This window comes from Eptatretus burgeri, chromosome 2 (genome assembly GCF_056783735.1).
Source record: "Eptatretus burgeri isolate ZD-2024b chromosome 2, Ebu_testis_v1, whole genome shotgun sequence".
Lineage (NCBI taxonomy): Eukaryota > Metazoa > Chordata > Myxini > Myxiniformes > Myxinidae > Eptatretus > Eptatretus burgeri.
The window spans coordinates 7,308,955-7,334,619 of NC_140962.1; the positions used below are offsets into that span (position 1 = coordinate 7,308,955).

Below are 25,665 nucleotides of genomic sequence, written 5' to 3' on the forward strand. Positions count from 1 at the left end.
CTTCTTTCCGAGTTGCTCAGTTTGGTCAGACCGCCATCTCAAGGAAGAGTCTGGGTAGTTCCATATTCTTTCCGTTTCCTAATGATGGAGCTCACTGTGCTCTTGGGAACTTTCAACAATCTAGATATTGTTTTATACCCTTTCCCAGATCTATACCTCCTCACAATTCTATCTCGGAGTTCTACGGACAATTCCTTGGACTTCATCTTAAACTTTCTGCTCTGACATACATAGTCAACTGTGGGATCTCACAGAGAAAGGTGTGTTTCTTTCTAAATGATGGTCAATCAATTGAATTGGCCCCAGGTGGACTCCAATCAAGTTGTAGAGACGTCTCAAGGATGATCAAAGGAAATTGGATGCACCCGAGCTCAATTTGGAGTGTCATAACAAACGGGTTGAACACTTTTTGACGCAAGACATTTCAGCTTTTAACTTTTAATCAATTTGTAGAAATTCCTCAAAACATATTTTCACTTTGTCATTATGGCGTATTTTGTGTAGATCAATGCCATTTTTTTTTTTTTAATTGAATCCATTTTAAATTCAGGCTGTAACAACAAAATGTGACATAAGTTGAGGGGTGTGAATACTTTCTGAAGGCAGTGAATCCGATAAAAGTGAAATTGTGTATTTATCCCTGTGCTCTTTTAAAAAAACAAGGGGTGTGGGGGGGAGGATACTGTAATCCTCTGTCTGTTGTCGGTCCATCTGCCCGTCACACTATCTCCTTATAAACATTCATGTAGAAATTCACCAAACTTGGTAATTATGATCACCACATGGCACAATGGTGCAAGAGCAGTATCATTTTGGCCCTGCCACTGTCGAAAGGTCAAACATCAAAAAATGCAATTATGGGCACATCTTCAATTTAAACTTTGTGTGTGCAATTAGCATTGGGAGACGCATGAAATATGTAAAGATTTTTTTGATTTGACCTCCGGTTAATGCCACAGGGGGTGGTGACGGGGGGGGGGGGAGGGGGAGGCTCAAAAGTTGTTATTGTGTCATTCTTAGTGGAACCTTTTGCCATCTTTCAACTTCGCTTTTGTTGTGAAGCATGGGGATATGCAATGGCGCACCATCGATTTCTCTCTCCTTATATATTTGTTCATTTCTAGTTTTGTTTATTTATATATGCTTCAAAAAATAATAAATAACTGCTGAACTAAATTCCACCAAATTATGCATGGTGCCTAAAAGTGCTCCAAGTATGGTTTCTGTCTGCTGGTAGCTGGTATTACAAATCATCGTCTTATCTAAAGAAAATTTAAACAACTTCATAATATCCATTACGGTGATGTTGAAATCTGAGTGAGAATTATTTGAAATTTTCAAAATGTTTCATTTCACACATTTCAAGCAGAGGTTAAAACTAAAGCATCCAACACTGAGCTTTGCCGCGAAACGGAAGTGATTTTTGCTCACGCCACGTATATAAGCACCAACGGATGGCTGATGAAGGTGATGCAAGCCGACTTCCAAGCAAATGGAAGATGACCTCAGGAAAATTACAGAGTGAACAGAGCAGCAGAGTTTGTGAAGTACAAGCTGCAGGTCAGGTCAGGGTCAGGTATGGGAGCATGTGCCAGAACAGCGCGTCGCTGCGTCCACTTTCCGCCGGTACTCCAGGGGCCTCCGTCTGGCCTTCCCCCAGGCAGATGCCAGGCCCATCCCCATCTCTTTGAGATGCTGGTCAACCTACTGCAACTATGAGGCACGTGGTCGGCCCATTGGCCTCCTCCACTCACGAGACTCCCTCGCTGAGAGAATCTGTTGAGAAGGATCAGCGTCAGGAAAACGAGCTACATGTCCATACAGCTGCAACTGCTGCTCATGGACCATGCAGGTAACAAATCTCATCCCAGTCTCTCTCAGCAACCGCTCGTTGGACACAAAATCCGACCAGCGATAGCCAAAGATTCTCCGAAGAGACCTGGTACCAAAGGAATTAAGTCTCCGTCTCAGATCTTTGGTCAGAGTCCAAGTCTCGCATCCATAGAGCAAGACTGGAAGCACCAAGGACCTGAAGACTCGGACTTTCGTCCTCCTGCACAGGTACCGGCAGCGCCACACCCCATGATCCAGTGAATCCATGACTCCCCAGGCCCGACCCAGACGTCTATTGACCTCTGACTCACAGCCAGCAGAGACATGAATATCACTGCCAAGGTAAGTGAATCTATCCACGACCTCAACATCTTCACCACAAACAGACACAGACAGGACAGCAGCATCCAAGATGTCATTAAAAGCCTGGATCTTAAGGCCCAGTCACACCTTGACGTTTTTGCCAGGAATGGCAACGTATAAAAATGCACGTAAAACGTTGGCGTACGCTGAAGTTTTGCGTTTTTTTTAAAGTTTTGGTCGTATTCATAACGTGTTGGTCGTATGCATAACGTATTCGTAACGGGCACAGAACGTTTCGTTGTGTTAAAGATAACTTAAACCAACGAATGCTTAGCCTGTTGTCGGCGTTCACAACCTATGCCCAACGATAGTTTAACTTAGTCAGAGTGCGCTGCACGTATCGCCGACGAACTCGCGGCGTTCTCTGTTAAAAACCTGCCGCTCGCTGATTTAAATCATAACCGCCTGAAAATTGGAAGTGTCAACATCGCAGTCACACCTTGACGATTTAGCCAGCGTATGCCGACCTATGAAAAATGTGTCTCAAACGCTGGTACACGTCGAATACGGTATGGGTAAGTTGTGTATACGTTAGCAGCACGATGAAAAACAATGAAGTACACTGGAATATTACGTGGTACGTCTAGTACGTCGTGAAATTTCAAGCATGCTGAAAATTTTATGACGTACTCGACGTATGGCTCACAAGTTCCGCATACGCTGGCGTAAGTTCTCGGCATGCTCCGCAATCGTTAACACACGTCGGCCACACGTTACTTGTAAGTTACTCAAAAGTCGAAACACGTCGAGGTAATGTTTAGCATACCCGAAACTTAATTTTTAACCTACGAGTAACGTGCTTTTAACCTATTAGTAGCGTGCTTTGAACCTATGTTTAACGTATCTCAAACGCACATTGGCGTATGTAGACGAATTTGATTGACGTCTTCCGGACGACCACAGAACTTACTGAACGTGTTTCTAACTTACATCTACCGTAGTAGTAGTAGTAGTAGTAGTAGTAGTAGTAGTAGTAGCAGTAGTTCAAGAGAATTTAGTAATGTCAATGTTGGTAGTAGTAGTTCGAGAGAATTTAGTGATGTCGATGTAAGTAGTAGTAGTAGTAGTAGCAGTAGTAGTTCAAGAGAATTTAGTGATGTCGATGTTATTAATAGTAGTAGTAGTAGTTCGAGAGAATTTAGTGATGTCGATGTTAGTAGTAGTAGTTCGAGAGAATTTAGTGATGTCGATGTTAGTAGTAGTAGTAGTAGTAGTACTAGTTCGAGAGAATTTAGTGATGTCGATGTTGGTAGTAGTAGTACGAGATAATTTAGTGATGTCAATGTTAGTAGTAGTAGTATTAGTAGTAATTGTAGTAGCGGTAGTAGTAGTTCGAGAGAATTTAGTCATGTCAATGTTGGAAGTAGTAGTAGTAGTTCGAGAGAATTTAATGATGTCGATGTTATTAGTAGTAGTAGTAGTAGTAGTTCGAGAGAATTTAGTGATGACGATGTTGGTAGTAGTAGTAGTAGTAGTAGGAATAGTACTTTCGAGTAACGTGTTGCAAAGTGTGAACAACGTTCGTGTAGCGTGCTTACAAAACGTTACTCATAGGTTAGAAATAAGTTTCGGGTACGCTAAACATTACCTCCACGTGTTTCGACTTATGAGTAACTTACAAGTAACGTGTTTCAACGTGTGTCAACGATCGCATAGCGTGCCTACAATTTATGGCCAGCGTAGCGGAACGTGTGAGTCATACGCCAGCATACGTCGTAAAATTTCAAGCATGAAAAAATTTGAGGAAAACCCAAAAGTTCAACGTTTAAAGCCAGCGTACTACCACTTATGGCAGTGTTTTTCAGCGTGTCTTAACAGATACAAAACGTACCCATAACGTATTCGACGTGTACCAGCGTTTTACACAAATTTTCCAAAAATCGGCATAAGCTGGCTAAAACGTCAAGGTGTGACTGGGCCTTTAGTTTTGACCCAAGAAACCTGTAATCCCAGCGGCTCCGACTCCTCATTCAGCACCTCGAGGGCCCCCAAAAGGATATCTAAAGTCTCCGCAAAGATGACTGCATCATCTGCGAAATCAAGGTCCGAGATCTTGACATTCCCAAACGATGCACCACAGCTTGATCTTTCTGATATCCTCCCGAGAATCCAGTCCATACAAGTGCTAAAACGTGTGGGGGCAAGTACACACCCCTGACGAACTCCAGTAACAACTGGAAATAAGTCAGAGATGGTACCACCACACTTCACAGCACTCTCAGTACCAGAGTAGAGTTCAGACATCAGATCGATCAGTTTAGGTGGCACCCCACGAAGACCAAGAATCCTCCAGAGGGCAACCTGATTCACTGAATGGAACGCTTTACAGAGACCAACATAGGCTGCAAGCAGCCCCTGCCGAAACTCTCGTCTGCGTTCGGTGAGGACACGAAGAGCAAGGATACGGTCAGTCGTTGACCTCTTTGGTGTAAAGCCTGACTGATCTGGACGCTGGTGCTCAAGCAGATGGTGGCGAACCCTATCAAGAATTATCCGAGCAAACACCTTGCCCGGCACTGAGAGCAGCGTCACCCCTCGGTAGTTGTTGCAGTCTTGGCGATCACCCTTCCCTTTCCAGAGAGGGACAACAAGGCCCCTCTTCCAATCAGTTGGGATGATGCCTGTGTTCCAGGCAGAGCACAAAACTGCATGCAACGACACGAGTACAGCATTTCCACCAGCCTTGAGAAGTTCAGCATGGATGCCACAGATCCCTGGAGCTTTGCCCCGTTTCAACCGGTTCATCACAGCCCGTGTTTCCACAAGCGAAGGTGGACCACAATTGATTGGAGGGTCAGCAAAAGGGATTGTAACACCATAGACGTCCAACTCGACAGCTGGGGGATCAGCCTGGTACAACCGCTCAAAGTAACGGCCTTCACGTTAGACTCCTCTGTTAAGAGCCTACCACTCTCTGCTCTAACTGCAGTGCTCCGAGGGATGGGCTTGGATTAATGCAATGCGTAAATTCCCCTGTAAGCGGGACGAGAATCACGTGTCCACAGGTGATGCTCTACCCCCTCACAGATTTCTCACACATAGGCCTCCTTGTCCACCCTCAGTGCACGTACAGTTTTACGCCTCAGCTCCCTGAACAGCTCAGATCTGCCATTCAGCCTGGCCCTGCGACTCTGGTCAATGGCATCCAGTGTCCCTTGAGAGACAAAATTCTTCTTTTCCCTGAGGTGAGTTCCAAGACATCCACCGGCAACATCAAGGACGGTGGTCTTGAAGGTAATCCATAACTCTTCAGGACCCCCCAAAGCACCCTGACACCCCAAATATCCACTCAGCCTGTTCGCAAACTCCTCAGCTACTCTCTCATCCTTGAGCTTGCCAACATCCAGCCGAGGCTGGGATGGTACCATTCTCCAGGATTTAAGGTGCAGCTTTAGAGTTGCGACAACAAGCTGGTGGTGAGTTTTGAGGAACTGAGCACTCCGGTAGACCCTGCAGTTCTGGATCATCCTCCAGCGACCGTCAACGAGGACATGGTCAATCTCCTTTGCCACACCGCCAGCGTTGGAATACCAAGTCCAGCGATGAGCTTGTGGGCGCTGAAACCATGAATCAGCCACCCTAAGTCCATGACTTCTTGCAAAGTCAAGGAACTTAGTGCTATTCTGATTCATAGTTCCTGACCCATGGGGACCAACACACATCTCATAACCATCCCTACAAGTTCCAGTCGATGCATTGAAATCCCTCAAGACTAGAAGTGTATCTCGTCTGGGGCACTGATCAACCACAGACTCGAGCGTGGCGTAGAATGTGTCCTTCACGGTGAGATCACTCGCCTCAGTCAGAGCATAAACAGAGACCAGGGAAATGACACCTAAGGAGTGACGAATCCTTAGTCTCATAATACGCTCGTTGACCGGTGTTACCTCAATTATCATTGGGGTCAGCTTATAGGACACAGCTCCAGCAACTCCCTGAGTTGGTGGGTGGGGAGTAGGTGGTGGACCTACCAATAGTAGGCGTAACCACCCACCATTATCTCGCCACAATCCAGTCTCCGAACCTCAGAGAGAGCTGCAATACCGATGTCCGAACGCTTGTGCTCAGATGATAACAGAGACAGGTGATCATCCTCTCTTAGGGATAGGACATTCCAGGCACCCACCCGAAGGGACCGCCTCAGGTTAACCCAAGGAGACCGCCGTCTGGTGGACGTCACCTCAGCACCACTCCGACACACTCTCCCGTAATCTGACCCAGGGAGGTTACCCCGTGGTTTCCCTCCTTTCATCAAAGATTGGGGGTCCCGAAGGCTTTGCCCCAATCCCGCCATCCGGTGAGCTGCCCTGCGAAGGGAAGCTGCACAGGAGGTACTCCCACAGAGTGGGTTTTCAGATTTTTTTGCGTTTGTGTGTTTTGCGGAATGAAGGGTTTTACGGTGGCCGGAGTGCAAATCCTGCCACCAACCTCCTAATAAAAAGTAACCCAACTGCAGGAGGACGTCCGCAGACACAGTTGGGCACTAGATATGGATGGCCGTTGGCTCACAAGGAGCTCATCCGCCCTTTTACAGGTTTTGTTTTTAATCCTGCTGGGTGTCCATATCCAAACACCCTCCTCACCAGAAAACCTGGTGGGGAAGACTGTTTAGTCGCCGACAACCCGACCATGGAACAGGTTAGTACAGGTTTACATGGTACCTGTAGCAGGTCACAGATCTGACCTGACCTGACCTGACAAGTTGCAGTCTCTTGATTGAATCCATCAGCGAAGAGGCGGGTCAAAATTCCTCGTTTAATACATACAAGGAAATGGGTAATAACAGATTCTATAAAAGGGAGGGAAGGGAATAACAATGAACTGAAGTTGGAGGGACAGGAGTTCAGAGAGGGAAATGTATAAGGGCTTCTTCTGCCATTTTGACAGGATGCAGGATGATGGTGCACTTAGTGTTGACTCAAAGCGCACTTAGTTTTGATTTGTCTTGCTTGGGTTTGATCATCAACCTCACTACAAACTGTTTGATTGGCATTGCGCAGACAGGCCATTACATCATAGTGTGCCATCCCTCGGATGGAAACTTAGTCTGATGTCCCATTTCCTCGTGTTCGCCTGTGGACATTAAAGTTCAAAGGTGTCTATTGTGAAGAGGAGGTGACTTATCGCCAATACCCTGAACTAATTAAAAATTCCTGCCCAAATAGGTTCCAGCACAGCATCAGGCCTAGCTGGCTGGTTTGTGAAAGACTTAGGCCAAAGTTCGGTCTCAGCTGACCCCAAAAGAAGGTAGGATTAATGACACCGTCAAAGACATTGTAGTGGAACATGATGATGGCCAGATATGGAATCCAAATCTCTGACACTCGTCCGATTTTGATTCCCATCCAATGAGTGACATGAACAATAACATCACTAATGATATAAATATTTATGCACGATGTTAATTGAAGGACAACTCTTTCCCAAACAAGTAATAAAATATAGGAACAGTATTATAATCACGACGACTGATGATAATATTTTTATTCAGGATATTGTGATCTATACCAATTAATTATCCCCACATGAGACGTATCTCCACAGTTGTTCAAGCAGTTTCCTCTGTGCCATTGTCCTTCCCATCCTAAAAAAAAAACGTTGCCAATGGTTTCAAAGCAAAACTTAAAAGACCTTCAGTGGAAAACAAAAATATACTTACTAATCATCATGACAAACAATGTTTACACATCAATCAAGGAGTGCTAAAGTTCACTGATGAAACGGGTCCAAGCTCGTTGTGGTTCTCACCTCTCCGTTGAGATAAAGCAGGTCAAATGCGTAAACACACACCTGCACCTTGATGTCAGAGGCATCCACATCCTGTTGGGAACACTCCATTAGAAACACAGTAAAATGTGAAGATTACAGCAGGGAAAATACTGTTACTTACAAGCATTACGGCCCTGAAGATCGCTCAAATGGATCACGTACTGAATTTCACAACGTTAGAAAAGTGTACAAGATTGAGGCACACACGTGACAGCAGTGGAGACCTGGACTCGTGTTTGTTTGGTTTTTTTCACAGGATCTAAGGCTCAGGGAAGAGCTGGTACATAAATCACACATGCATGCAGAGAGAAACATTAGATAATAGAACTTTGTTGATTTGTTCAGACAAACACAGTCGGAGACCTTTGGGGAAGTGACCTCATTTCCTGTAGAACTTTGGGTGCCGGTGACACCATCTTGTGATGTTGCTTCTCTCTTGATAGTCAGTGGAGTGATTACAAAGAAATCAAAAACCTCGCCCTCGCCCTCCCCACCCACCAACCCCACACTTCACACTGATAGTGCTCCTGCCGGTGGTTTCACACATTTTTAAAATCAGAAAATGGAAGCAACAGAGAAAGACAACTTCCCTGATATAAGAGAAGAGAACACTTGATGGAAGAGCGAACCGAATTGGATTAAAAAGGAATGAGGCACAAGAGAATTTTGTATCTATTACTAAAAGGAGACAGTCCACCCATCTGTTTGTGTGCGTGTCAGTGTGTCACGCATCATTCTAAAGGGTTCCTGCTGTCGTAGAATAATAAAAAATAGCACCGCAAAGCGAGCGTAACCCCTCAGGCCCTTTACGCAAACCAATTTCACGATGGTGGCCATATTGAAAATCGCAGCATGCCCATTTTCGAAAGGAACCTTCCTCTACTCAACCCCAACACACCCAGCAAAAATGGATTTAATCGGACAAGGCGTTCTCCTCAAAATTGACGGAAACCAATTTCAAGATGGCTGCCGTGGCGGCCACAGTGAAAATCGCAGCATGCCCATTTTGGAAAGGAACCTTCCTCTACTCAACCCTGTGCTGTATCACGTGGTTGGGTTTCATATATCATGACTCGCCCGCTAGGGGTGGTGGTAGTGTACATCCGGGCACGCAATAAAGCGGAGTTACTGCTACGCTCTCACTCTCCCTGTTCCGCTGCACCTCGGACATTACAGTTGGCTGACGAGGATGGTTGATAATCGAGTCACGGCTCACGGACAGGTGCCCGTTTCGTCGGAGACGACTTCGAATTGTTTTCGGAACAATTGGGGTGCTATTTCCACGTGAATTATGTGGACGACGAGAGCAAGCAAAAGTCCATCTTGCTCGCTTCGCTATCGACGGAACATTATCGACGACTGAGTGATTTGGTGACGCCGGACAAGCCCAGTGGGGACACGCTATCGTTTCAGGACATTGTGCAGAAGATGAAAGCACACATGGCGCCGGAGAAGTCATTACAGCTAGCTCGATACCAGTTCGATCACCTCGCGAAAGGTACGGGGGAGCGCGTCGCGGATTTTGCAGCGCGAGTGAAGCATTCTTCCGTGGCCTGCAAGTTCACTGCGGGGGAGCGTCCAACTCGACTCAGAGATCGCTTTATTTCCGGTTTACAAGATGCAAAAGTGGTTTCGGCGATTCTCCGGTTGAGGGGTGAAGCCATTACATTCAACTCGGCGGTCGACACTGCTGCAGCTGTCGAGCAGACTCTCGGAGATGTTCAGGCCATCGCCGGCCAGAGAATACTAGATGGCCCGGGAGTCCACGCGGTGTCGCGAGTGCCCCGGGACGCACGCGCGACCTTCGGTGCCGACGGGGCCAGACGTCGCCGCGTGGCCGTACGAGCGGTGAGGTGACCCCGCGGACGTGTTTGGGATGTGGAGGTCGACACCTGCGGTGTGTGTGCCCGTTTAAAAACACTGTGTGTTTACATTGTCACAAGGTGGGTCATCTGAAACGTGTGTGCCGAGGGGTGTTGGCCACCGTTAAGGTCATGGACGGCGATGTGCGAGGTGACCCTGGCGACCTGGGGAGGAACCTGCAGCCGATGATGAGCCTGTTTTCAATTGGTCCTGCGGCGACACGCCCGATGACGGTGGAATTCGGAGTGAACAAAACGCCGATCACGTTTCAGGTTGATACTGGAGCGGCTGTGTCGATCATCGGCGAACAGACCGAGCGTAGACTCAACGGCCTGAAGCTTATCAGGTCAAACCTCACACTGTACACGTACACCCGCGAGAAGATAACGCCAGTCGGGATGGCAGACGTGTCTGTAGTCTACCAAGGCCAGGTCACCGCGCTTCCGTTGTATGTGGTGCGGGGAGTGGGCCGTCTCTCCGAGGCATGGACTGGCTGACCCGCATCAGGCTAGACTGGGCCGCCGTTCACCTCGTGCAACCCGTGCCGAGCCGATGGGAGGATCAGTTTGATAAGATTCTTCAAAGACATCAAGGTTTGTTTTGCGACGACCTTGGGAAACTCAAGGACGTGCAGGCAAAGCTCTTCCTGAAGGAGGGGGTGGTTCCTCGTTTTTGTAAACCACGACCGGTGCCGTATGCCCTGCGGCACAAGGTCAAGGGTGAACTGGATAGGCTGGAGGCCTGTGGAGTGATCGAACGGGTGTCGTACTCAGATTGGGCCACCCCGGTTGCCACGGTGCTGAAACGGAATGGAGACGTCCGATTGTGCGGGGACTTCAAGTCCACGGTTAACCCGGGGCTCAGCGTGGAGCAGTATCCACTGCCGTCAATCGATGAGATATATGCACGATTGGCGGGGAGTCAATACTTCACGAAGCTAGACCTGCGTGATGCATATTTTCACCTGGCGATGGATCCCGGGATTAGCGACCTTTTGACAATCAACACGTGTCAAGACTCTATCGATATACCCGACTCTGTTTTGGGATTGCTTCGGCCCCGGCCTTGTGGCAGAGAGCCATGGATCAGGTTTGCATTGGCCTGCCCGCTCAAACCTACTTGGACGATGTGCTCATTGCGGGGAAAACGGCGGATGAGCACCTGGCGAACATTGCCCAAGTGCTGACGAAGCTGGAAGCGTGCGGCCTGCGCTTGAACAGGGACAAGTGCGCATTCTTCAAGCAGCGCTTGGAATACCTCGGGCACGTAATCACGCCGGAGGGGCTGTTGAAAGGCCCTCGGAAGGTGGAGGCAATTCAGCATATGCCACCGCCTCACGACAAGACGCAGCTGCTCTCATTCATTGGTATGGCACAGCATTACCAAAGATTCGTGCACGGGCTCAGCTCGCAGCTTGCGCCGTTAACGCGCTTGCTCAGGAAGGACAAGTGCTGGACCTGGGGGCATGCACACTAGGCATCGTTCGACCGCGTCAAGCGGCTGCTCACAGAGGATACGGTCCTTGTGCACTATGAGCCTGCACGTCCGCTCTTATTGGCATGCGACAGCTCTGCATACGGCATCGGGGAAGTGCTCTCCCACAAGATAGATGATGGTTTCCGAGCGGACTGTTTGTTTTGCATCCCGGACCCTGTCCACAGCAGGACGGGAATATGCCCAGATCGAGCGCGAGGCTCTCAGCCTCGTCTGGGGTGTGTGGAGGTTTCATCAACACTTGCTGGGGCGCATTTCACCTTGCAGACGGATCACAAACAACTTCAATTCATCCTGAGACCCGAACGCGGGGTACCGGTGGTGGCGGCCACGCGAATACAGCGGTGGTGTCTATTTCTTGCTGCCTACAGCTACGATATTCAGTTCCGAAGCACCGAGAAGCATGCTAACTGCGACGGGCTCTCGTGCTTGCCTTGCGCGGAGGGTCCAGCTTCGTCTGAATCAGCCGACCGGGTTGATGTGTTTGCACTGAGCCAGGTCCAAAGCTGGCCGATCACGGCCAAACAGGTCGCGGTGGAATCGGCTCATGATCCAGTGCTCACCCGTGTCGTTCAGGCAATTTCTACTGGGAATTGGAGCGATCTACCTTCAACACCAGCATTTCAGCCTTTCGCGTCGCGTGCATCGGAGCTGTCGTAGGTCCAACAGTGCGTTATGTGGGGAATGAGGGCGGTGATTCCACTGAATTTCAGGCAGCAGTGTTTGGAAGAACTACATGTCAGTCACCTTGGTGTCGTGAAGACCAAGAGTCTTGCTCGTAGCCTGTTGTGGTGGCCGGGGCTGGATAAAGACATTGAGCAGATGGTTAAGCATTGCGCCACGTGTCAGACAGATGCTGATAATCCGCGTCGAGCTTCGGGACTATGGCCGACCCCAGTAAGGGTCTGGCAAAGGGTCCATGTGGATTTTGCCGGTTAAAGGCAAAATGTTTCTGATTGTGATCGATGCGTTCTCTAAATGGCCGGAGGTTGTAGTGATGCAGCATACATCGGCAGACATTACGGTAGAAAAACTGCGGATGATCTTTGCTAATAAGGGAATACCCGAGATTCTGGTCTCCGATAATTATAACGGTCCGCAGTTCATCGCAGGTACATTTGATGAGTTTATGCGTCAAAACGGTATTCGACATCTAAGGTTCGCACCGTATCATACTGCCACGAACGGGCAGGCGGAATCATTTGTTAAAATGTTGAAACGGGCTTTGCGTAGAAGGGGGGGGGGGGTGTTGCACCTGTGCAGACTGTGGTCGATGTCTTTTTGCTCCAATACAGGAACGCTATTCATCCTGCCACGGGTGATTCTCCTGACATTCATCTCTATGGACGGGCATTGCGGTTCAGACTGGATTTGCTGCAACCTGGGGGGGGGTGGGGGGGTCGGTGTCGCACACGACGCTGCTGCGCGGTTTTGATGTGGGACAGCGGGTAATGGTACGCGATTATTACCACGGTTCCAAATGGGTTCCGGATGTGGTCTCTGTGGTACTGGGGCTGGCAAATTGCATGGTGCAGACTGATGGTGGGGAGGTGTGGAAGCGGCACGTGGACCAAATGCATGATCGCTGTTCAGCGTCACCCCCCCCCCCCGTGCCGAGCGACGTGGGGTGCCCACCTGTAATGTCGCCATGGCCAGGCGTTGTATCGCCAAGGCCAGACGTGCCGTCGCCCACGGGGTGTTCACCTGATTCAGTCCTGCCCGAGGGCGATGAGCAAGCTTGTCAGCTGGGGCAGTTGTTGTTGCAGATGGGGAAAGTCCGGCGAGGGTGTCACCTCGACCTCGCTGGGAGGCGTTTGAGCCTGGGCCGTCTGGTGGCGCTGTCTGCCCAAGAAAACGGCCGCGGTACTTGGAGGATTTTGAATGTTGATTGGTTTCGTTTGGTTATTTTATAATTGTCATTTCATCATTGGAATTGTCATTTTACAAGGGGAGGAGTGTGCTGTATCACGTGGTTGGGTTTCCTATATCATGACTCGCCCGCTAGGGGTGGTGGTAGTGTAAATCTGGGCACACAATAAAGCGGAGTTACTGCTACGCTCTCACTCTCCGTGTTCTGCTGCACCTCGGACATTACGAACCCCATTATACCTCGCCAGAATAAAATCAAAGTGTGAAGCCGTTCTCAAGTTATTGTCCAAAAACCAAATTCAAGATGGCTGCTCTAGCCGCCATATTGGATATCGGATTGCACTGAATATCGAAAGGAACCTTCCTCTGAACACCCCCATTATATCACACAAAAATGAAATCAATAAATCAAGCCGTTCTCAAGTTATTGTCCGGAAACCAAATTCAAGATGGCTGCCCTAGCCGCAATATTGGATATCACATCACACTGATAATTATCGAAAGGATCCTTCCTCTACCCAGCCCCAACACACACTGCAAAAATGGATTTAATTGGACAAGGCGTTCTCCTCAAAATCGACGGAAACCAATTTCAAGATGGCTGCCATGGAGGCCACATTGAAAATCGCAGCGCGCCCATTTTCGAAAGGACCCTTCCTCTACTCAACCCCAACACACCCTGCAAAAATGGATTTAATCGGACAAGGCGTTCTCCTCAAAATTGACGGAAACCAAAAGTTGACAGACGCCCGGACAACGCCTATGACGACAATACCCCTTAGCCAATTTGGGCTGAGGGGTAAAAATGGTATCATTGGAAAACTAATGTTCCATTGACTTGATTGGAAAGAATAATGGACTTGCATGGAAGAAAAATTAATGTCCGTTTAATAATGATGATGCCCGTTTTAACAGCCCATGTTTCCAGAGTCGAGGTTAAGTTGTATGTTAGTTGGAACCAAAATTTGTGTACGTTTAATCAAAGAGATCCCCATTTTCGAACCACTCTTTCTGGAATTGAGGAAGAAGTGAGAATGGGAGTGACATGGAACAGTACCATTTATTATCCTACGACAGCAGGAACCCTTTAGAAGGACATGGGATGAGCACGCAAAATTATACACAGTATTATTAATACTTTTCGAAGCAATAGAAAATATTTAAGTACACAGAAGAAGCACACAAACAACCTCTAAGAAATCATGTTCTGCCTTTAAGAAACATAGTAGACATGTTCAGTTGTTGAAGATTCTTCTCCTCTGAACAGTTGCTTCACTATATAAAGATTTGATTCGTCCTTGTCGAGAGTACTGCTCTCACATTTGCGGAGGTCCGAGCTCCACGTACTTACTGGACAGCATTGAATCCAAACTAATCCGACTTATCAACTCTCCCAATCTGACCTCAAAACTCGACCCGCTCGAATTACGCCGCAAAGTCGGCTCTTTGTCTTTTCCATTGATATTACTTTGGGTTCTGCTCCCGAGAACTTGCCGATTGTGTACCTCCACCATTAGCGAGACCACAGAATACTCGACAAGCCACTACATCGCATGATTATTGTGTGGCCATTGGTAACTCAAGAGTGGGCCGTTATGATGTCTGTTTCTTCACCTTCACTGCCAAACTCTGGAACTCTGTACCTTCTTATGTTTCCAAACACTTATGATCTTTCCCTTTTTCAAAAAGCAGATTTTTTTTACTGACTCAAAAACTCTGAGACTATGATCTCTTTCTTCACTTTTCTATCTATGTAGTTCTTTTATTTAAGGCCTGGCCTCAAAGAGAACTCATAGTCCGTGACTGGAGCTTTTAACATTGAAAAACAAAACAAAAATCAGCCGTGACAATTACGTGTTATAAAAGATCCATTTTTTTGGCATGTTTTACTTGCATCCTCATTGATACCCGCAGATAGACATGCAATATTTATGTGAAATAAAACATGCTGTGTTTTGATTAAACTCGTCGGTAAAGTGACGGGTCGGCATGCTTCGTGTCTGATTAAACAAGAGAGGACCGGTGGATAAAATGAACAGCAGTACAATGTTTAGCCAGAACCTTAATTACACCTTCGCCAGGCTGAACAGTAAACCTTTTGTATCCCACTGATACGCCGGATGGACCTGAACCAAAATACAATCAGCTTGTTCTTGTCACTTACTCAACTCATCCACCAAGTTTTGGCATAACCCGTCCACAACTTTGAAGTATCATGATATGTATCGTTTTTGGCACTCTCACTTTAAAAACAAACTTAAGGTGAAGAATCACTTTAAAAAATTTTAGTGTCCAGATCTTCACCAAAATACAGTATAGTCAATTTGTCCTCGTCACACAACCACCCTGTCTACCAATCTCGGCCGTATCTGTCCACAAGATTTTGAGATATCCTGCTCCCAGACAGACAAACAAATAGGGGTGAAAACATAACCTCCGTCCACCTTAATGAGGTGGAGGTAATGAGGAAGAAAAATAAGTATAACATTATTGCCGACTCAAGGAACACGTTCAATGGTATTCTGCCCAAGTTTTATATTTTTATTTTTGACATTAATAATTCCAAAGTTAGCTGTAAGATGGTGTGCTTGCCTGATACGAGCGACCACTGTTCGTACAAGCACAAGGCATTGCATTTTATTAATGTGATACCCCAGGGTAAGCCACACGTCGTACATGCCTTGCGTTTCCTTGTTGTCAGCACTTGGAAAGGTTGGATCTGTCGTTTCTCCCGGTCCCAAGCCACTGCCTCTGTATCCAGTACGCAGGTCTTCACATGGTCCTGCATCACCTTTGAACATAGCAAAAGCAATCACAAAAACCGATCAACCACCAACTTAGGGGATATGTATTTAGGACTTCAAAAAGGAAGTTTTCACTCTCTCTGCCACTGAACTTCTTCAAGTGTTAAAAGGTAACATTTTAATGCCATTTACAGATTTTAATTTAACTAGTACACGCACTCCCGAAGGGAGTGGCAGGAATGGTCATGTTGTTATCCTCTTTCAGGTATCTCGATTACATTAGATCCAGTCTCGGGTCCGTTGGTCTGTGGGGGACGCGATAAGCATATTGTGACGTCCACGGGACTTGAACAGTCCCGCCAACGTAGAATGAGCCGAAACGATGGAGGCGCTTTATTTGTTTATAACCCAAACATGGCGGTTCTAATCGCTCTACCGCAAACGGGACGAGGAAGGTGGCACGAGTCGCTTTTCACTGAGTTGATGATGTTTATTTGTTTTTATTATTACCAGAAATAACAAGACTCGGCAAGAAGAGGGATCCGGGGCGATTCGACGGGATGGTGTGGGATCGGGCGTGGGGAAAACACAGACAATTCCAATGAATATACAGTTCTCAATCCCTCCAAGGCGCCAAGCACACACACACACACACACACACACACACACACACACACACACACACACACACACACACACACACACACACACACACACACACACACACACACACACACACACACACACAAAACGTAGCTATTTCTGGTGGTCAGGCTGGACCGTGGTGTGGACGCAACTGTCCCTGGATCGGCGTCGGACGAGCTGGCCTTGCTCTCGTCAGGGGGGGCAGGAGAAACCGTGGTGCTGTCGACCTCCTGGTCTTGGCCCAAGTCCGCTCACAGCCACAAGGGAACCAGTTCTGGCACCAAGTTGCGAGCAGGAGAGGGAGGCAGGTCCGCCCGCCGTTCGACCACATACTCCAAGTCAGCAGAACCCCAGAGCCAACCAAGGTGAGGCACGAGGCTCAGCAAGGCTCCAAGACACGATCAAGAACACGATCGAATCAGCACAACAACAAGGATGCTCCCCGCGCAACAGCCTCCCCACCAAAAAAACACGATCTTTTGGTTGTAATCTTCTTCCTCTTCCTTTTCGACCCCGAACAGAACCTTTTTATCCTTGGTCCTCGTCACTTCCAATCAAGCCGTTTATTGGCCCACCGCCGTCGCCTTCTGCCAATCGTGATCACGGGGCGGAGCCATCCGCTGCACTGTCCTGTGACGTCACGGCCAGTCTCCAGAGAATACCAAAAAGGGGTTTACGCAGACACACTTACCCTATCCCGTGTCCCTATCTAATTACGTGACAATTATCATTTCCCCCCTTGAAGAAATGAACATTTACTAGACAACTTATCACCACTGAATTGCTACTTATTACATCGAGATCCTGGTAAACTCGAACAGCATGGCATACCTAATTAAACATCCTAATTACCCTTTGAATGCATACCCCCCCTCAAACGTAACAATACAATGCCTCAAGAATGTTGGATTTTGTGTTAAACAGCAGTAGCGACTGTTTAAAAAGGTAATCATATGTGTTTGTGGTTAATAATATTTTTTCCTTCGGGTAGGTATGTCACATAAAACACCATCCATCCATCGGAACCATACTGTGTGCAGAGTGTTGGTGCTGCCTTAGTAATCTCCTTGGCTATTGGGCACAATCCTGGACGGGTCGCCACTCCGACACAGATAAAACACCAGGATAAGCTATTTATACACATTAACGCAGCATTTGTCCAAGTAGGAAAAACCCCGTGTGAATGGGGGATATTATTAGTGTTAATATTGTTTTGTAATTTCATGAATGTTATGCTATTATCAATAGTGTTGTTACTTTTGTGATTACAAGCAGCCTTGGGATAATGCTACGATTAGCTATCTTAACCACGAATATACACCTTAACATGGATTTCTCCCTCCTGTCATGTTTGGTTGAGTAACGACCAAATGTATCGTGGTCAAAAAGAGACAGACAGACCAAATTGCATATTTCAGTCTGATTAGTCATTTTGCAAAGTTAACTAATTTTTCTTTGCAAACGTTTAATGAAAGCATAGGTGGTGGGTGGGTAGTCCTGATGCAGCATAAGGATTTGTATGAAAAGTGTCGTTGAATTAATTGACCGAGTCTTAGACCATTGCACGTATCTCATTCATACAAGTTTCTGAACACCCCCACACAGTTCTACCTCTTTCAGCCGGCCCACTATGTCTGGGTACTTCGACGTATTGTTCTCCTGGTTCCGGCTGAAAACCATCACTTCGCCATCCTCCAGCACGTGTATCTAAAGGTTGTTTGGGTTGGGGAGGTAGGGTGTGGGAGGAGGGAGACGGTGGAGTTGAAAAGATTGTGATGAGTATTGATACCAGGTTTATTGGCCTTTTCAAACATTTCAGATTATGAATGACATCAAAGTAGATTAAATAAGGTTTTTCATGACAATCGAACAAGAGGGTCTATATTCAAGGGGTAACCTCCCCCCCGCCAAAAAAAAACACCTGCATCATACTCTTTACAAAGCGTTGGTGCTGCCAAAGCAGGTTCTTGGCAAGGGTTTTACTGGGAGGTTTGTTTGCCATTGCCTTCCCAGCATTGTATAGTATGTCCATGCTCTATCCTGTTAAATGCTGAGCGACAAACATGCAAGCAGCACGTACCATTTTTTTTTTTAGTCTATGGTATGACTCGGCTGGGGTTTCAACCACCGATCTCCCAGACTCGGAGCAAATGCTCTAACCATTACACCTGGGAAATCAAGGAGTAAACTTGGAGTAATGGACTAATCAAGGAGTATATCCGACAGTAAATTACAGGAAAATTCACCGACACATTTACAGCTGAACGGTACACTGATTTTATGATCAAATCGCGTCATTTTCAGACTTTGAAATGTGACATTTTCACTTCATGAGGAGCTATAAGTACCGAGAAGTATAGTTGAAGCAGGAATTTTCTTTTAACATTAAGCTCGTGGAGCTTGTACACCAATTGCAAGGTCACAGGCCAAAGGTATTAGTGGACATCAGTGTACTTTTGCATGTAGACAATGGAAAATGGTATTTGAACGTGGGTCCCTCACATCGTGAGCCGTTAGATCAGATGTGAACGTGAACAAGTAAACGGACTGCAAAAGCCTTAACTTGTAAAAACCTTAACCAAGCAATTCCTATTATATGGATCAAAATGTAAAAATCATGTATTTCTACAAATAGCAACATTTCGTGTGCTTATCGTTACAATCTCTGTTGTATTTCTGAGTGATTATCAGTCTTTAACCTCCGCCATCTTCGAAGATGGATGGAGGTTACTGTTTTCACCCCTTTCTGTTTATTTGTTTGTTTGTTTGTTTGTTTGTGAACAGTATTACGGAAAAACTCCTCGACGGATTTCGACGAAACTTGGTGGGGGGGGGGGGGATTAGGTATGGTCCAAGGATCATGCCATTAAATTTTGGACTTGAACAATCAAGCCATCAACTGGTTAGGTCAGGTCAGGTATGGAAGCATGTGCCGGAGCAGCTCGTCGCTACGTCCACTTTCCGCCGGTACTCCAGGGGCCTCCGTCTGGCCATTCTCCAGGCAGATGCCTGGCCCATCCCCATCTCCTTGAGATATCGATCAACCTGCTGTAACCACGAGGCACGTGGTCGGCCCATTGGTCTCCTCCACTTACGAGATTCCCTCGCTGAGAGAATCTGGTGAGCAGGATCAGCGTCAGAAAAACGAGCCACATGTCCATTCAGCCACAGTTGAAGCTCACGGACCAGACCAGGTTACAAATCTCATTTGAGTCTATCTCAGCAACTGCTCGTTGGACACAAAGTCCGACCAGCGATTGCCAAGGATTCTCCGAAGAGACCTGGTACCAAAGGAATTAAGTCTCCATCTCAGATCCCTGGTCAGAGTCAAAGTCTCGCATCCACAGAGCAAGACTGGAAGCACCAAGAACCTGAAGACTCAGACTTTAATCTTCCCACATAGGTACGGGCAGCGCCACACCCCATTATCCAGTGAATCCATGACTCCCCAGGCTTGACCCAGACGTCTGTTGACCTCTGGCTCACAACCAGCAGAGACATGAATATCACTGCCAAAGAAGGTGAATCTCTCCACAACCTCGACATTCTCACCACAAACGGGTACAGACAGGACAGCAGCATCCAAGATGTCATTGAAAGCCTGAATCTTAGTTTTGACCCAGGAAACCCGTAATCCCAGCGGCTCCGACTCCTCATTCAGCACCTCTAAGGCACCCAAAAGGATATCCAGAGTCTCTGCAAAGGTGACTGCATCATCTGCGAAATCAAGGTCAGAGATCTTGAGATTTCCAAACGATGCATCGCAGCTTGATCTCTCCAACATCCTCCCCAGAATCCAGTCTGCAAAGTGTGGGGGCCAGAACACACCCCTGACGAACTCCAGTAACAAATGGAAATAACTCAGAGATGGTATCACCACATCTCACAGCACTCTCAGTACCAAAGTAGAGTTCAGACATCAGATCGATCAGTTTTGGTGGCATCCCACGAAGACCAAGTATCCTCCAGAGGGCAACCTGATTCATTGAATAGAATGCTTTACAGAGATCAACATAGGCTGAAAGCAGCCCTGCCGAAACTCTCGTCTGCGTTCGGTGAGGACCCGAAGAGCAAGGATAAGTTTAATTGTTGACCTCTTTGGTGTAAAGCCTGACTGCTCTGGACGCTGGTGGTCAAGCAGATAGTGGCGAACCCTATCAAGAATTATCCGAGCAAAGACCTTGCCCGGCACCGAGAGCAGCGTCACGCCTCGGTAGTTGTAGCAGTCCTGGCGGTCACCCTTCCCTTTCCAGAGAGGGACAACAAGGCCCCTCTTCCAGTCAGTTGGGATGATGCCTGTGTTCCAGGCAGAGCACAAAACTGCATGCAACGACATGAGTGCAGCATTTCCACCAGCCTTGAGAAGTTCAGCATGGATGCCACAGATCCCTGGAGCTTTGCCCCATTTCAACCTGTTCACCGCAGCCTGTGTTTCCACTAGTGAAGGTGGACCACAGTTGATTGGAGGGTCAGCAACAGTTATTGTAACACCCCTGATGTCCAACTCAACTGCTAAAAATAACCGGCCCAGGGGGCCTTCACTTCAGACTCCTCTGTCAAGTGCCGACCACCATCTGCTCTCACTGCAGTACACCGAGGGATGGGCTTGGATGAACGCAATGCGTGAATTCCCCTATAAGCAGGACGAGAATCACTTGACCACAGGAGATGCTCTACCCCTTCACAGATTCCTCGCACATAGGCCTCCTTGTCCACCCATAGTGCACGTACAGTTTTACGCCTCAGCTCCCTGAACAGCTCAGCTCTGCCATTCAGCCTGGCCCTGCGACACTGGTCAATGGTATCCAGTGTCCCTTGAGAAACATAGTTCTTCTTCGCCCTCCAGTGAGTTCCAAGACATTGACCGGATACATCAAGGAGGGTGGTCTTGAAGGCACTCCACAACTCTTCAGGACGTCCCAAAGCACCCAGACCCCCCAAATCTCCACTCAGCTTGTTAACAGACTCCTCAGCAACTCTCTCATCCTTGAGCTTGCCAACATCCAGCCTTGGCTGGGATGGTACCATTCCCCTGCATTTAAGGTGCAACTTCAGAGTTGCGACAACAAGCCTGTGGTCAGTATTGCGGAACTGTGCACTCCGGTAGACCCTGCAGTTCTGGATAATTCACCAGCGACCATCAACGAGCACATGGTCAATGTACTTTGCCACACCGCCAGCGTTGGAATACCAAGTCCCGCGATGAGTTTGTGGGTGCTGAAACCATGAACCGGCCACCCTCAGTCTATAACTTCTTGCAAAGTCAAGGAACTTAGTGCTATTCTGGTTCATCGTTCCTGACCCATGGGGACAAACACACATCTCATAACCATCCCTATCAGTTCCAGTCGATGCAATGAAATCCCCCAAGACTAGAAGTGTATCTCGCCTGGGGCACTGTCAACCACAGACTCGAATGTGGCGTAGAATGCATCCTCCACAGTGAGATCACTCTCCTCAGTCAGAGCATAAACAGAGACCAGAGAAATGACACCCAAGGAATGACGAATCCTTAGTCTCATAATACGCTCGTTGACCAGTGTTACCTCAACTATCATTGGAGTCAGCTTATTGGACACAGCTACAGCAACTCCTTGTCATGGTAACCATCAGAGTGACCAGACAAATAGTAGGTGTAACTACCCGCCATGATCTCGCCGCAATCTGTTCTCCGAACCTCAGAGAGTGCTGCAATACCGATGTCCAAACGCTTGAACTCAGATGATAACAGAGACAGGTGGTCATCCTCTCTTAGGGATAGGACATTCCAGGCACCCACCCAAAGGGACCGCCTCAGGTTAACCCAAGGAGACTGCCATCTTGTGGACGACACCTCAGCACCACCCTGACACACTCTCCCGCAATCTGACCCGGGAATGTTACCCCGTGGTTTCCCTCCTTTCATCAAAGATTGGGGGTCCCGAAGGCTTTGTCCCAATCCCGTCATCCGGTGAGCTGCCCTGCGAAGGGAAGCTGCACAGGAGGTACTCCGACGGAGTGGGTTTTCAGATTTTTTTGTGCTTCTGGAGTATTTTGCGGAGTGAAGGGTTTTACGGTGGCTGGAGTGCAAATCCTGCTTCCAACCTCCTAATAAGAAGTAACCCAACTGCAGGACGACTTCCGCAGACACAGTTTGGCACTAGATATGGATGGCCATTGGCTCAGAAGGAGCTCCTCCACCCTTTGACAGGTTTTGTTCTTCATCCTACTGGGTGTCCATATCATACTCCCTCCTCACCAAGAAACTTAATGGGGGAGATGGTGAGAGCATTAGAGAGCATTCCCATAGGAATAAGTACAACTTTTGTTTGATAACAACAGTACACGTTGGCCAACTTCATCGCAGTAAACACAAGAAATTGTGTTTTGTGCAACAAATTGGGAAAAACTGGTCAGACTTTGTCCGACCTTGATACGACTCAAGAACCTGAAAAATAGTCATCGATTGTCGAAGAAGGTCATGAAAAGGGCATTTGCAACAAAGCTAGTGCAGTGCAAAGTTTGACATCCCATTTGAACCAATGGTTTACTTTCAATCATCAGCAAAGTCATGGAATCCATCATCACAGTGAATATGAAATCATTCCTTTTCTCCAACAACCTAATCTCAGATCACCAACTTGGTTTCGGACAAGGAACTCCACCTTGGACATGCTGCTTATACTCACTCACCCAACAATGGATGGAGGCCCTCAATGTCAGACATGACATCAGGGACGTCTCGAGACATAGCTCATGCTTTGATACAGTCTGCATCCCCCTTTACTCTCCAAACTCTCTACTTGTGGCATCCAAAGCAAACTCCAAACATGGCTAACTGACTTCCTCTACTCTCATAGCCAACATGCGTTTCTCTCAACGGAATCCTTTTATCTCCTCTCCCTGTCAAGGCTGGAGTGCCCCAAGGCAGAGTTCTGGGCCCAGTCCTATTCCTGATCTTCATAAATTATCTCTATGAATTTCTGGAAAAACCCCTTTCTGTATTTGCTGATGACTCAACCCTGTACCGTGACATCCCTCATCCTTCAGGTAGGAAGGCTGCAGCCTCCCCCCTCTCTTTAAACAATGACAACAAAAAACAAATAAATCAGAAGCTGGTCAAACATTTGGAATATGTCTTTCAATCATGACAAATCTCACACTCTCACTATCCGAGAGGACCGCATGGCAACCCTCCCCTACCCTCCCCCCACCACCCCCACATCTACTTTCTTAACAATCCTCTTGAGGAAGTTCAGTCATTCAAACTCATGGGTCTCACTCTCAGCCATAATCTTTCTTTGGCAAACCACATCTCAAATTTGGCCTCCAAAGCCAGTCGCCCAATGGGCATCCTCCGTAGTACAAAATCCTTCCTTGGCATAACTGAACAGCCTTAATCCACAGCTTGATGGAGTACTGCTCTCCCCTCTGGGCTGACACCTCTACCTCACACCTAGACACCATGGAAAACAAGGCTTCCAAGATCATCGGAATCTCCTGCGATGAAGCTGAGTCGGTGTCCTCCACCTTTGTGGTCTTGTACCCTCTGCTCTTTCTGTGCTTTGTACAACTCCCTCCACTCCCCCCCCCCAAAGTTTCTGAAGGGCACATGCGGTCCACCAACAACCTCCCTCCAGAAAACTCACAAAATCCAGGATCACTGCTCACCTCCACTCATTTGTTCCTCTTTCCCCCTGCTTGTGAAAGCAAATTACACATTCTCTTCAATCTCATTCCTTCCTTCAGGTCTTCAAGACAGCTGTTCACCGCCATCTCTGATAATGGAATAATCCTCCCCCATCCAAAACCATGATCCTTCACACCCCTATCAATTCCCCTCCCATCACCAAACTCACCTCTTTCCAAATTTCCAGGTTTTCCTACCTGAGAGCTTGCTTCTGTATCCACCTTGTGCATCCTCTACTACCCCTCATTTTCCACTACATCCATTATTTGACCAAGTCTCCCAATATTTTGTCCCTCAACCCTGCTGTTGGTGTGTTTCTTGCCCTCTCTTTCCGCTGTTAATTTTGTTCTATCCACTCCACAAGCCTCAATATTTGTACACAAAACAAAACGACATCAATGAGACAATCAAGTAAGTGCAAGTTGGGAAGTATGAAACAAATGTAATTTAAAAGGAATTAAGGTAAGGTTTTAATTGACATGTTATTTTCATTATAACTGTTATTATAAATAGAACATACAGTATTGTCTGCAACAGGAAACAACGTGTGCTTTTATTGCTTTTTTACTCTCCCAGAAAATAGGAAAAGCAGTTACATCAGATAATGATAAAGGACCACACTCTCCCCTAACATCACCCTACTCCTCCATCACTCCCGATCCTACCATCAACCCCTACCCCCCACCCGTAACTCCCTTTCCACAGTCAACCATGGCTCACACCCATCACCCGACCCACACCCACTGCCCAATCCATACCAACCCACCTCCCCATACCAGGTAACCCTAACCACTGCATTTGCATGATAGAAAGTTTTTGTTTTCTTTAATTACACAACTTTGATAATCTCATCCAACTTACTTGTTGTTGCCCCAAAACCAAAATCAAAATACAGCCAAACGGGCATTCCCTGAAAATACCTGTGCTCGCTCTCCATCGTACTTGAACTCACAGGTAAACTCGGCCTCATCAAACCGTTTAAAGACCTCCCCAATGCCCTTGGTAGGATGGGCCAGCATCGGTTTTAAAGGAATTCCTGTACAAGTGGGAAGGGTGCATTGCCCAAGCCAGTCAGTTAACAAAAGATAACACAAAACAATTAGCCAGAAATAAAAAGGTTACTTCATTTACATTCAAGCAAACTTTAAAATCCACCATCTCTGATCAAAAAACAAAATCAAACATAAACGAGCCTTGATGAAATTTTATGCTCTGCCTCCATCACCGAAGGTGGATGGAGGTTGTTTTCAGCCCTGTCTGTCTGTCTGTCTGTCTGTCTGTCTGTCTGTGAGAAGGATATCTCAAAAAGTTATGGAAGGATTCGGACAAATTTTTGTGGATAGGTTGGTTGTGTGACAAGGATGAAACGATTCGATTTTTGTGAAGATCTGGATCCGAAAAATATTTAAGTGATTC

The 25,665-nt window shown here is 47.2% G+C and overlaps 1 protein-coding gene across 2 annotated transcripts in view; it reads right to left on the reverse strand.

The window, feature by feature from the left end:
• LIG1 (DNA ligase 1) overlaps positions 1–25,665 on the reverse strand; it is a 99,819-nt gene that overhangs the window by 20,381 nt on the left and 53,773 nt on the right. For both annotated transcript variants that reach the window (XM_085861929.1, XM_085861938.1), the window contains exons 16-19: positions 25,170–25,285; positions 18,192–18,287; positions 15,872–15,982; positions 7,945–8,016 (exon numbers count right to left, since the gene is read on the reverse strand). In XM_085861929.1, the coding sequence (XP_085718055.1) occupies positions 7,945–8,016; positions 15,872–15,982; positions 18,192–18,287; positions 25,170–25,285 (395 nt within the window). The remainder of the gene's footprint in view (positions 1–7,944; positions 8,017–15,871; positions 15,983–18,191; positions 18,288–25,169; positions 25,286–25,665) is intronic.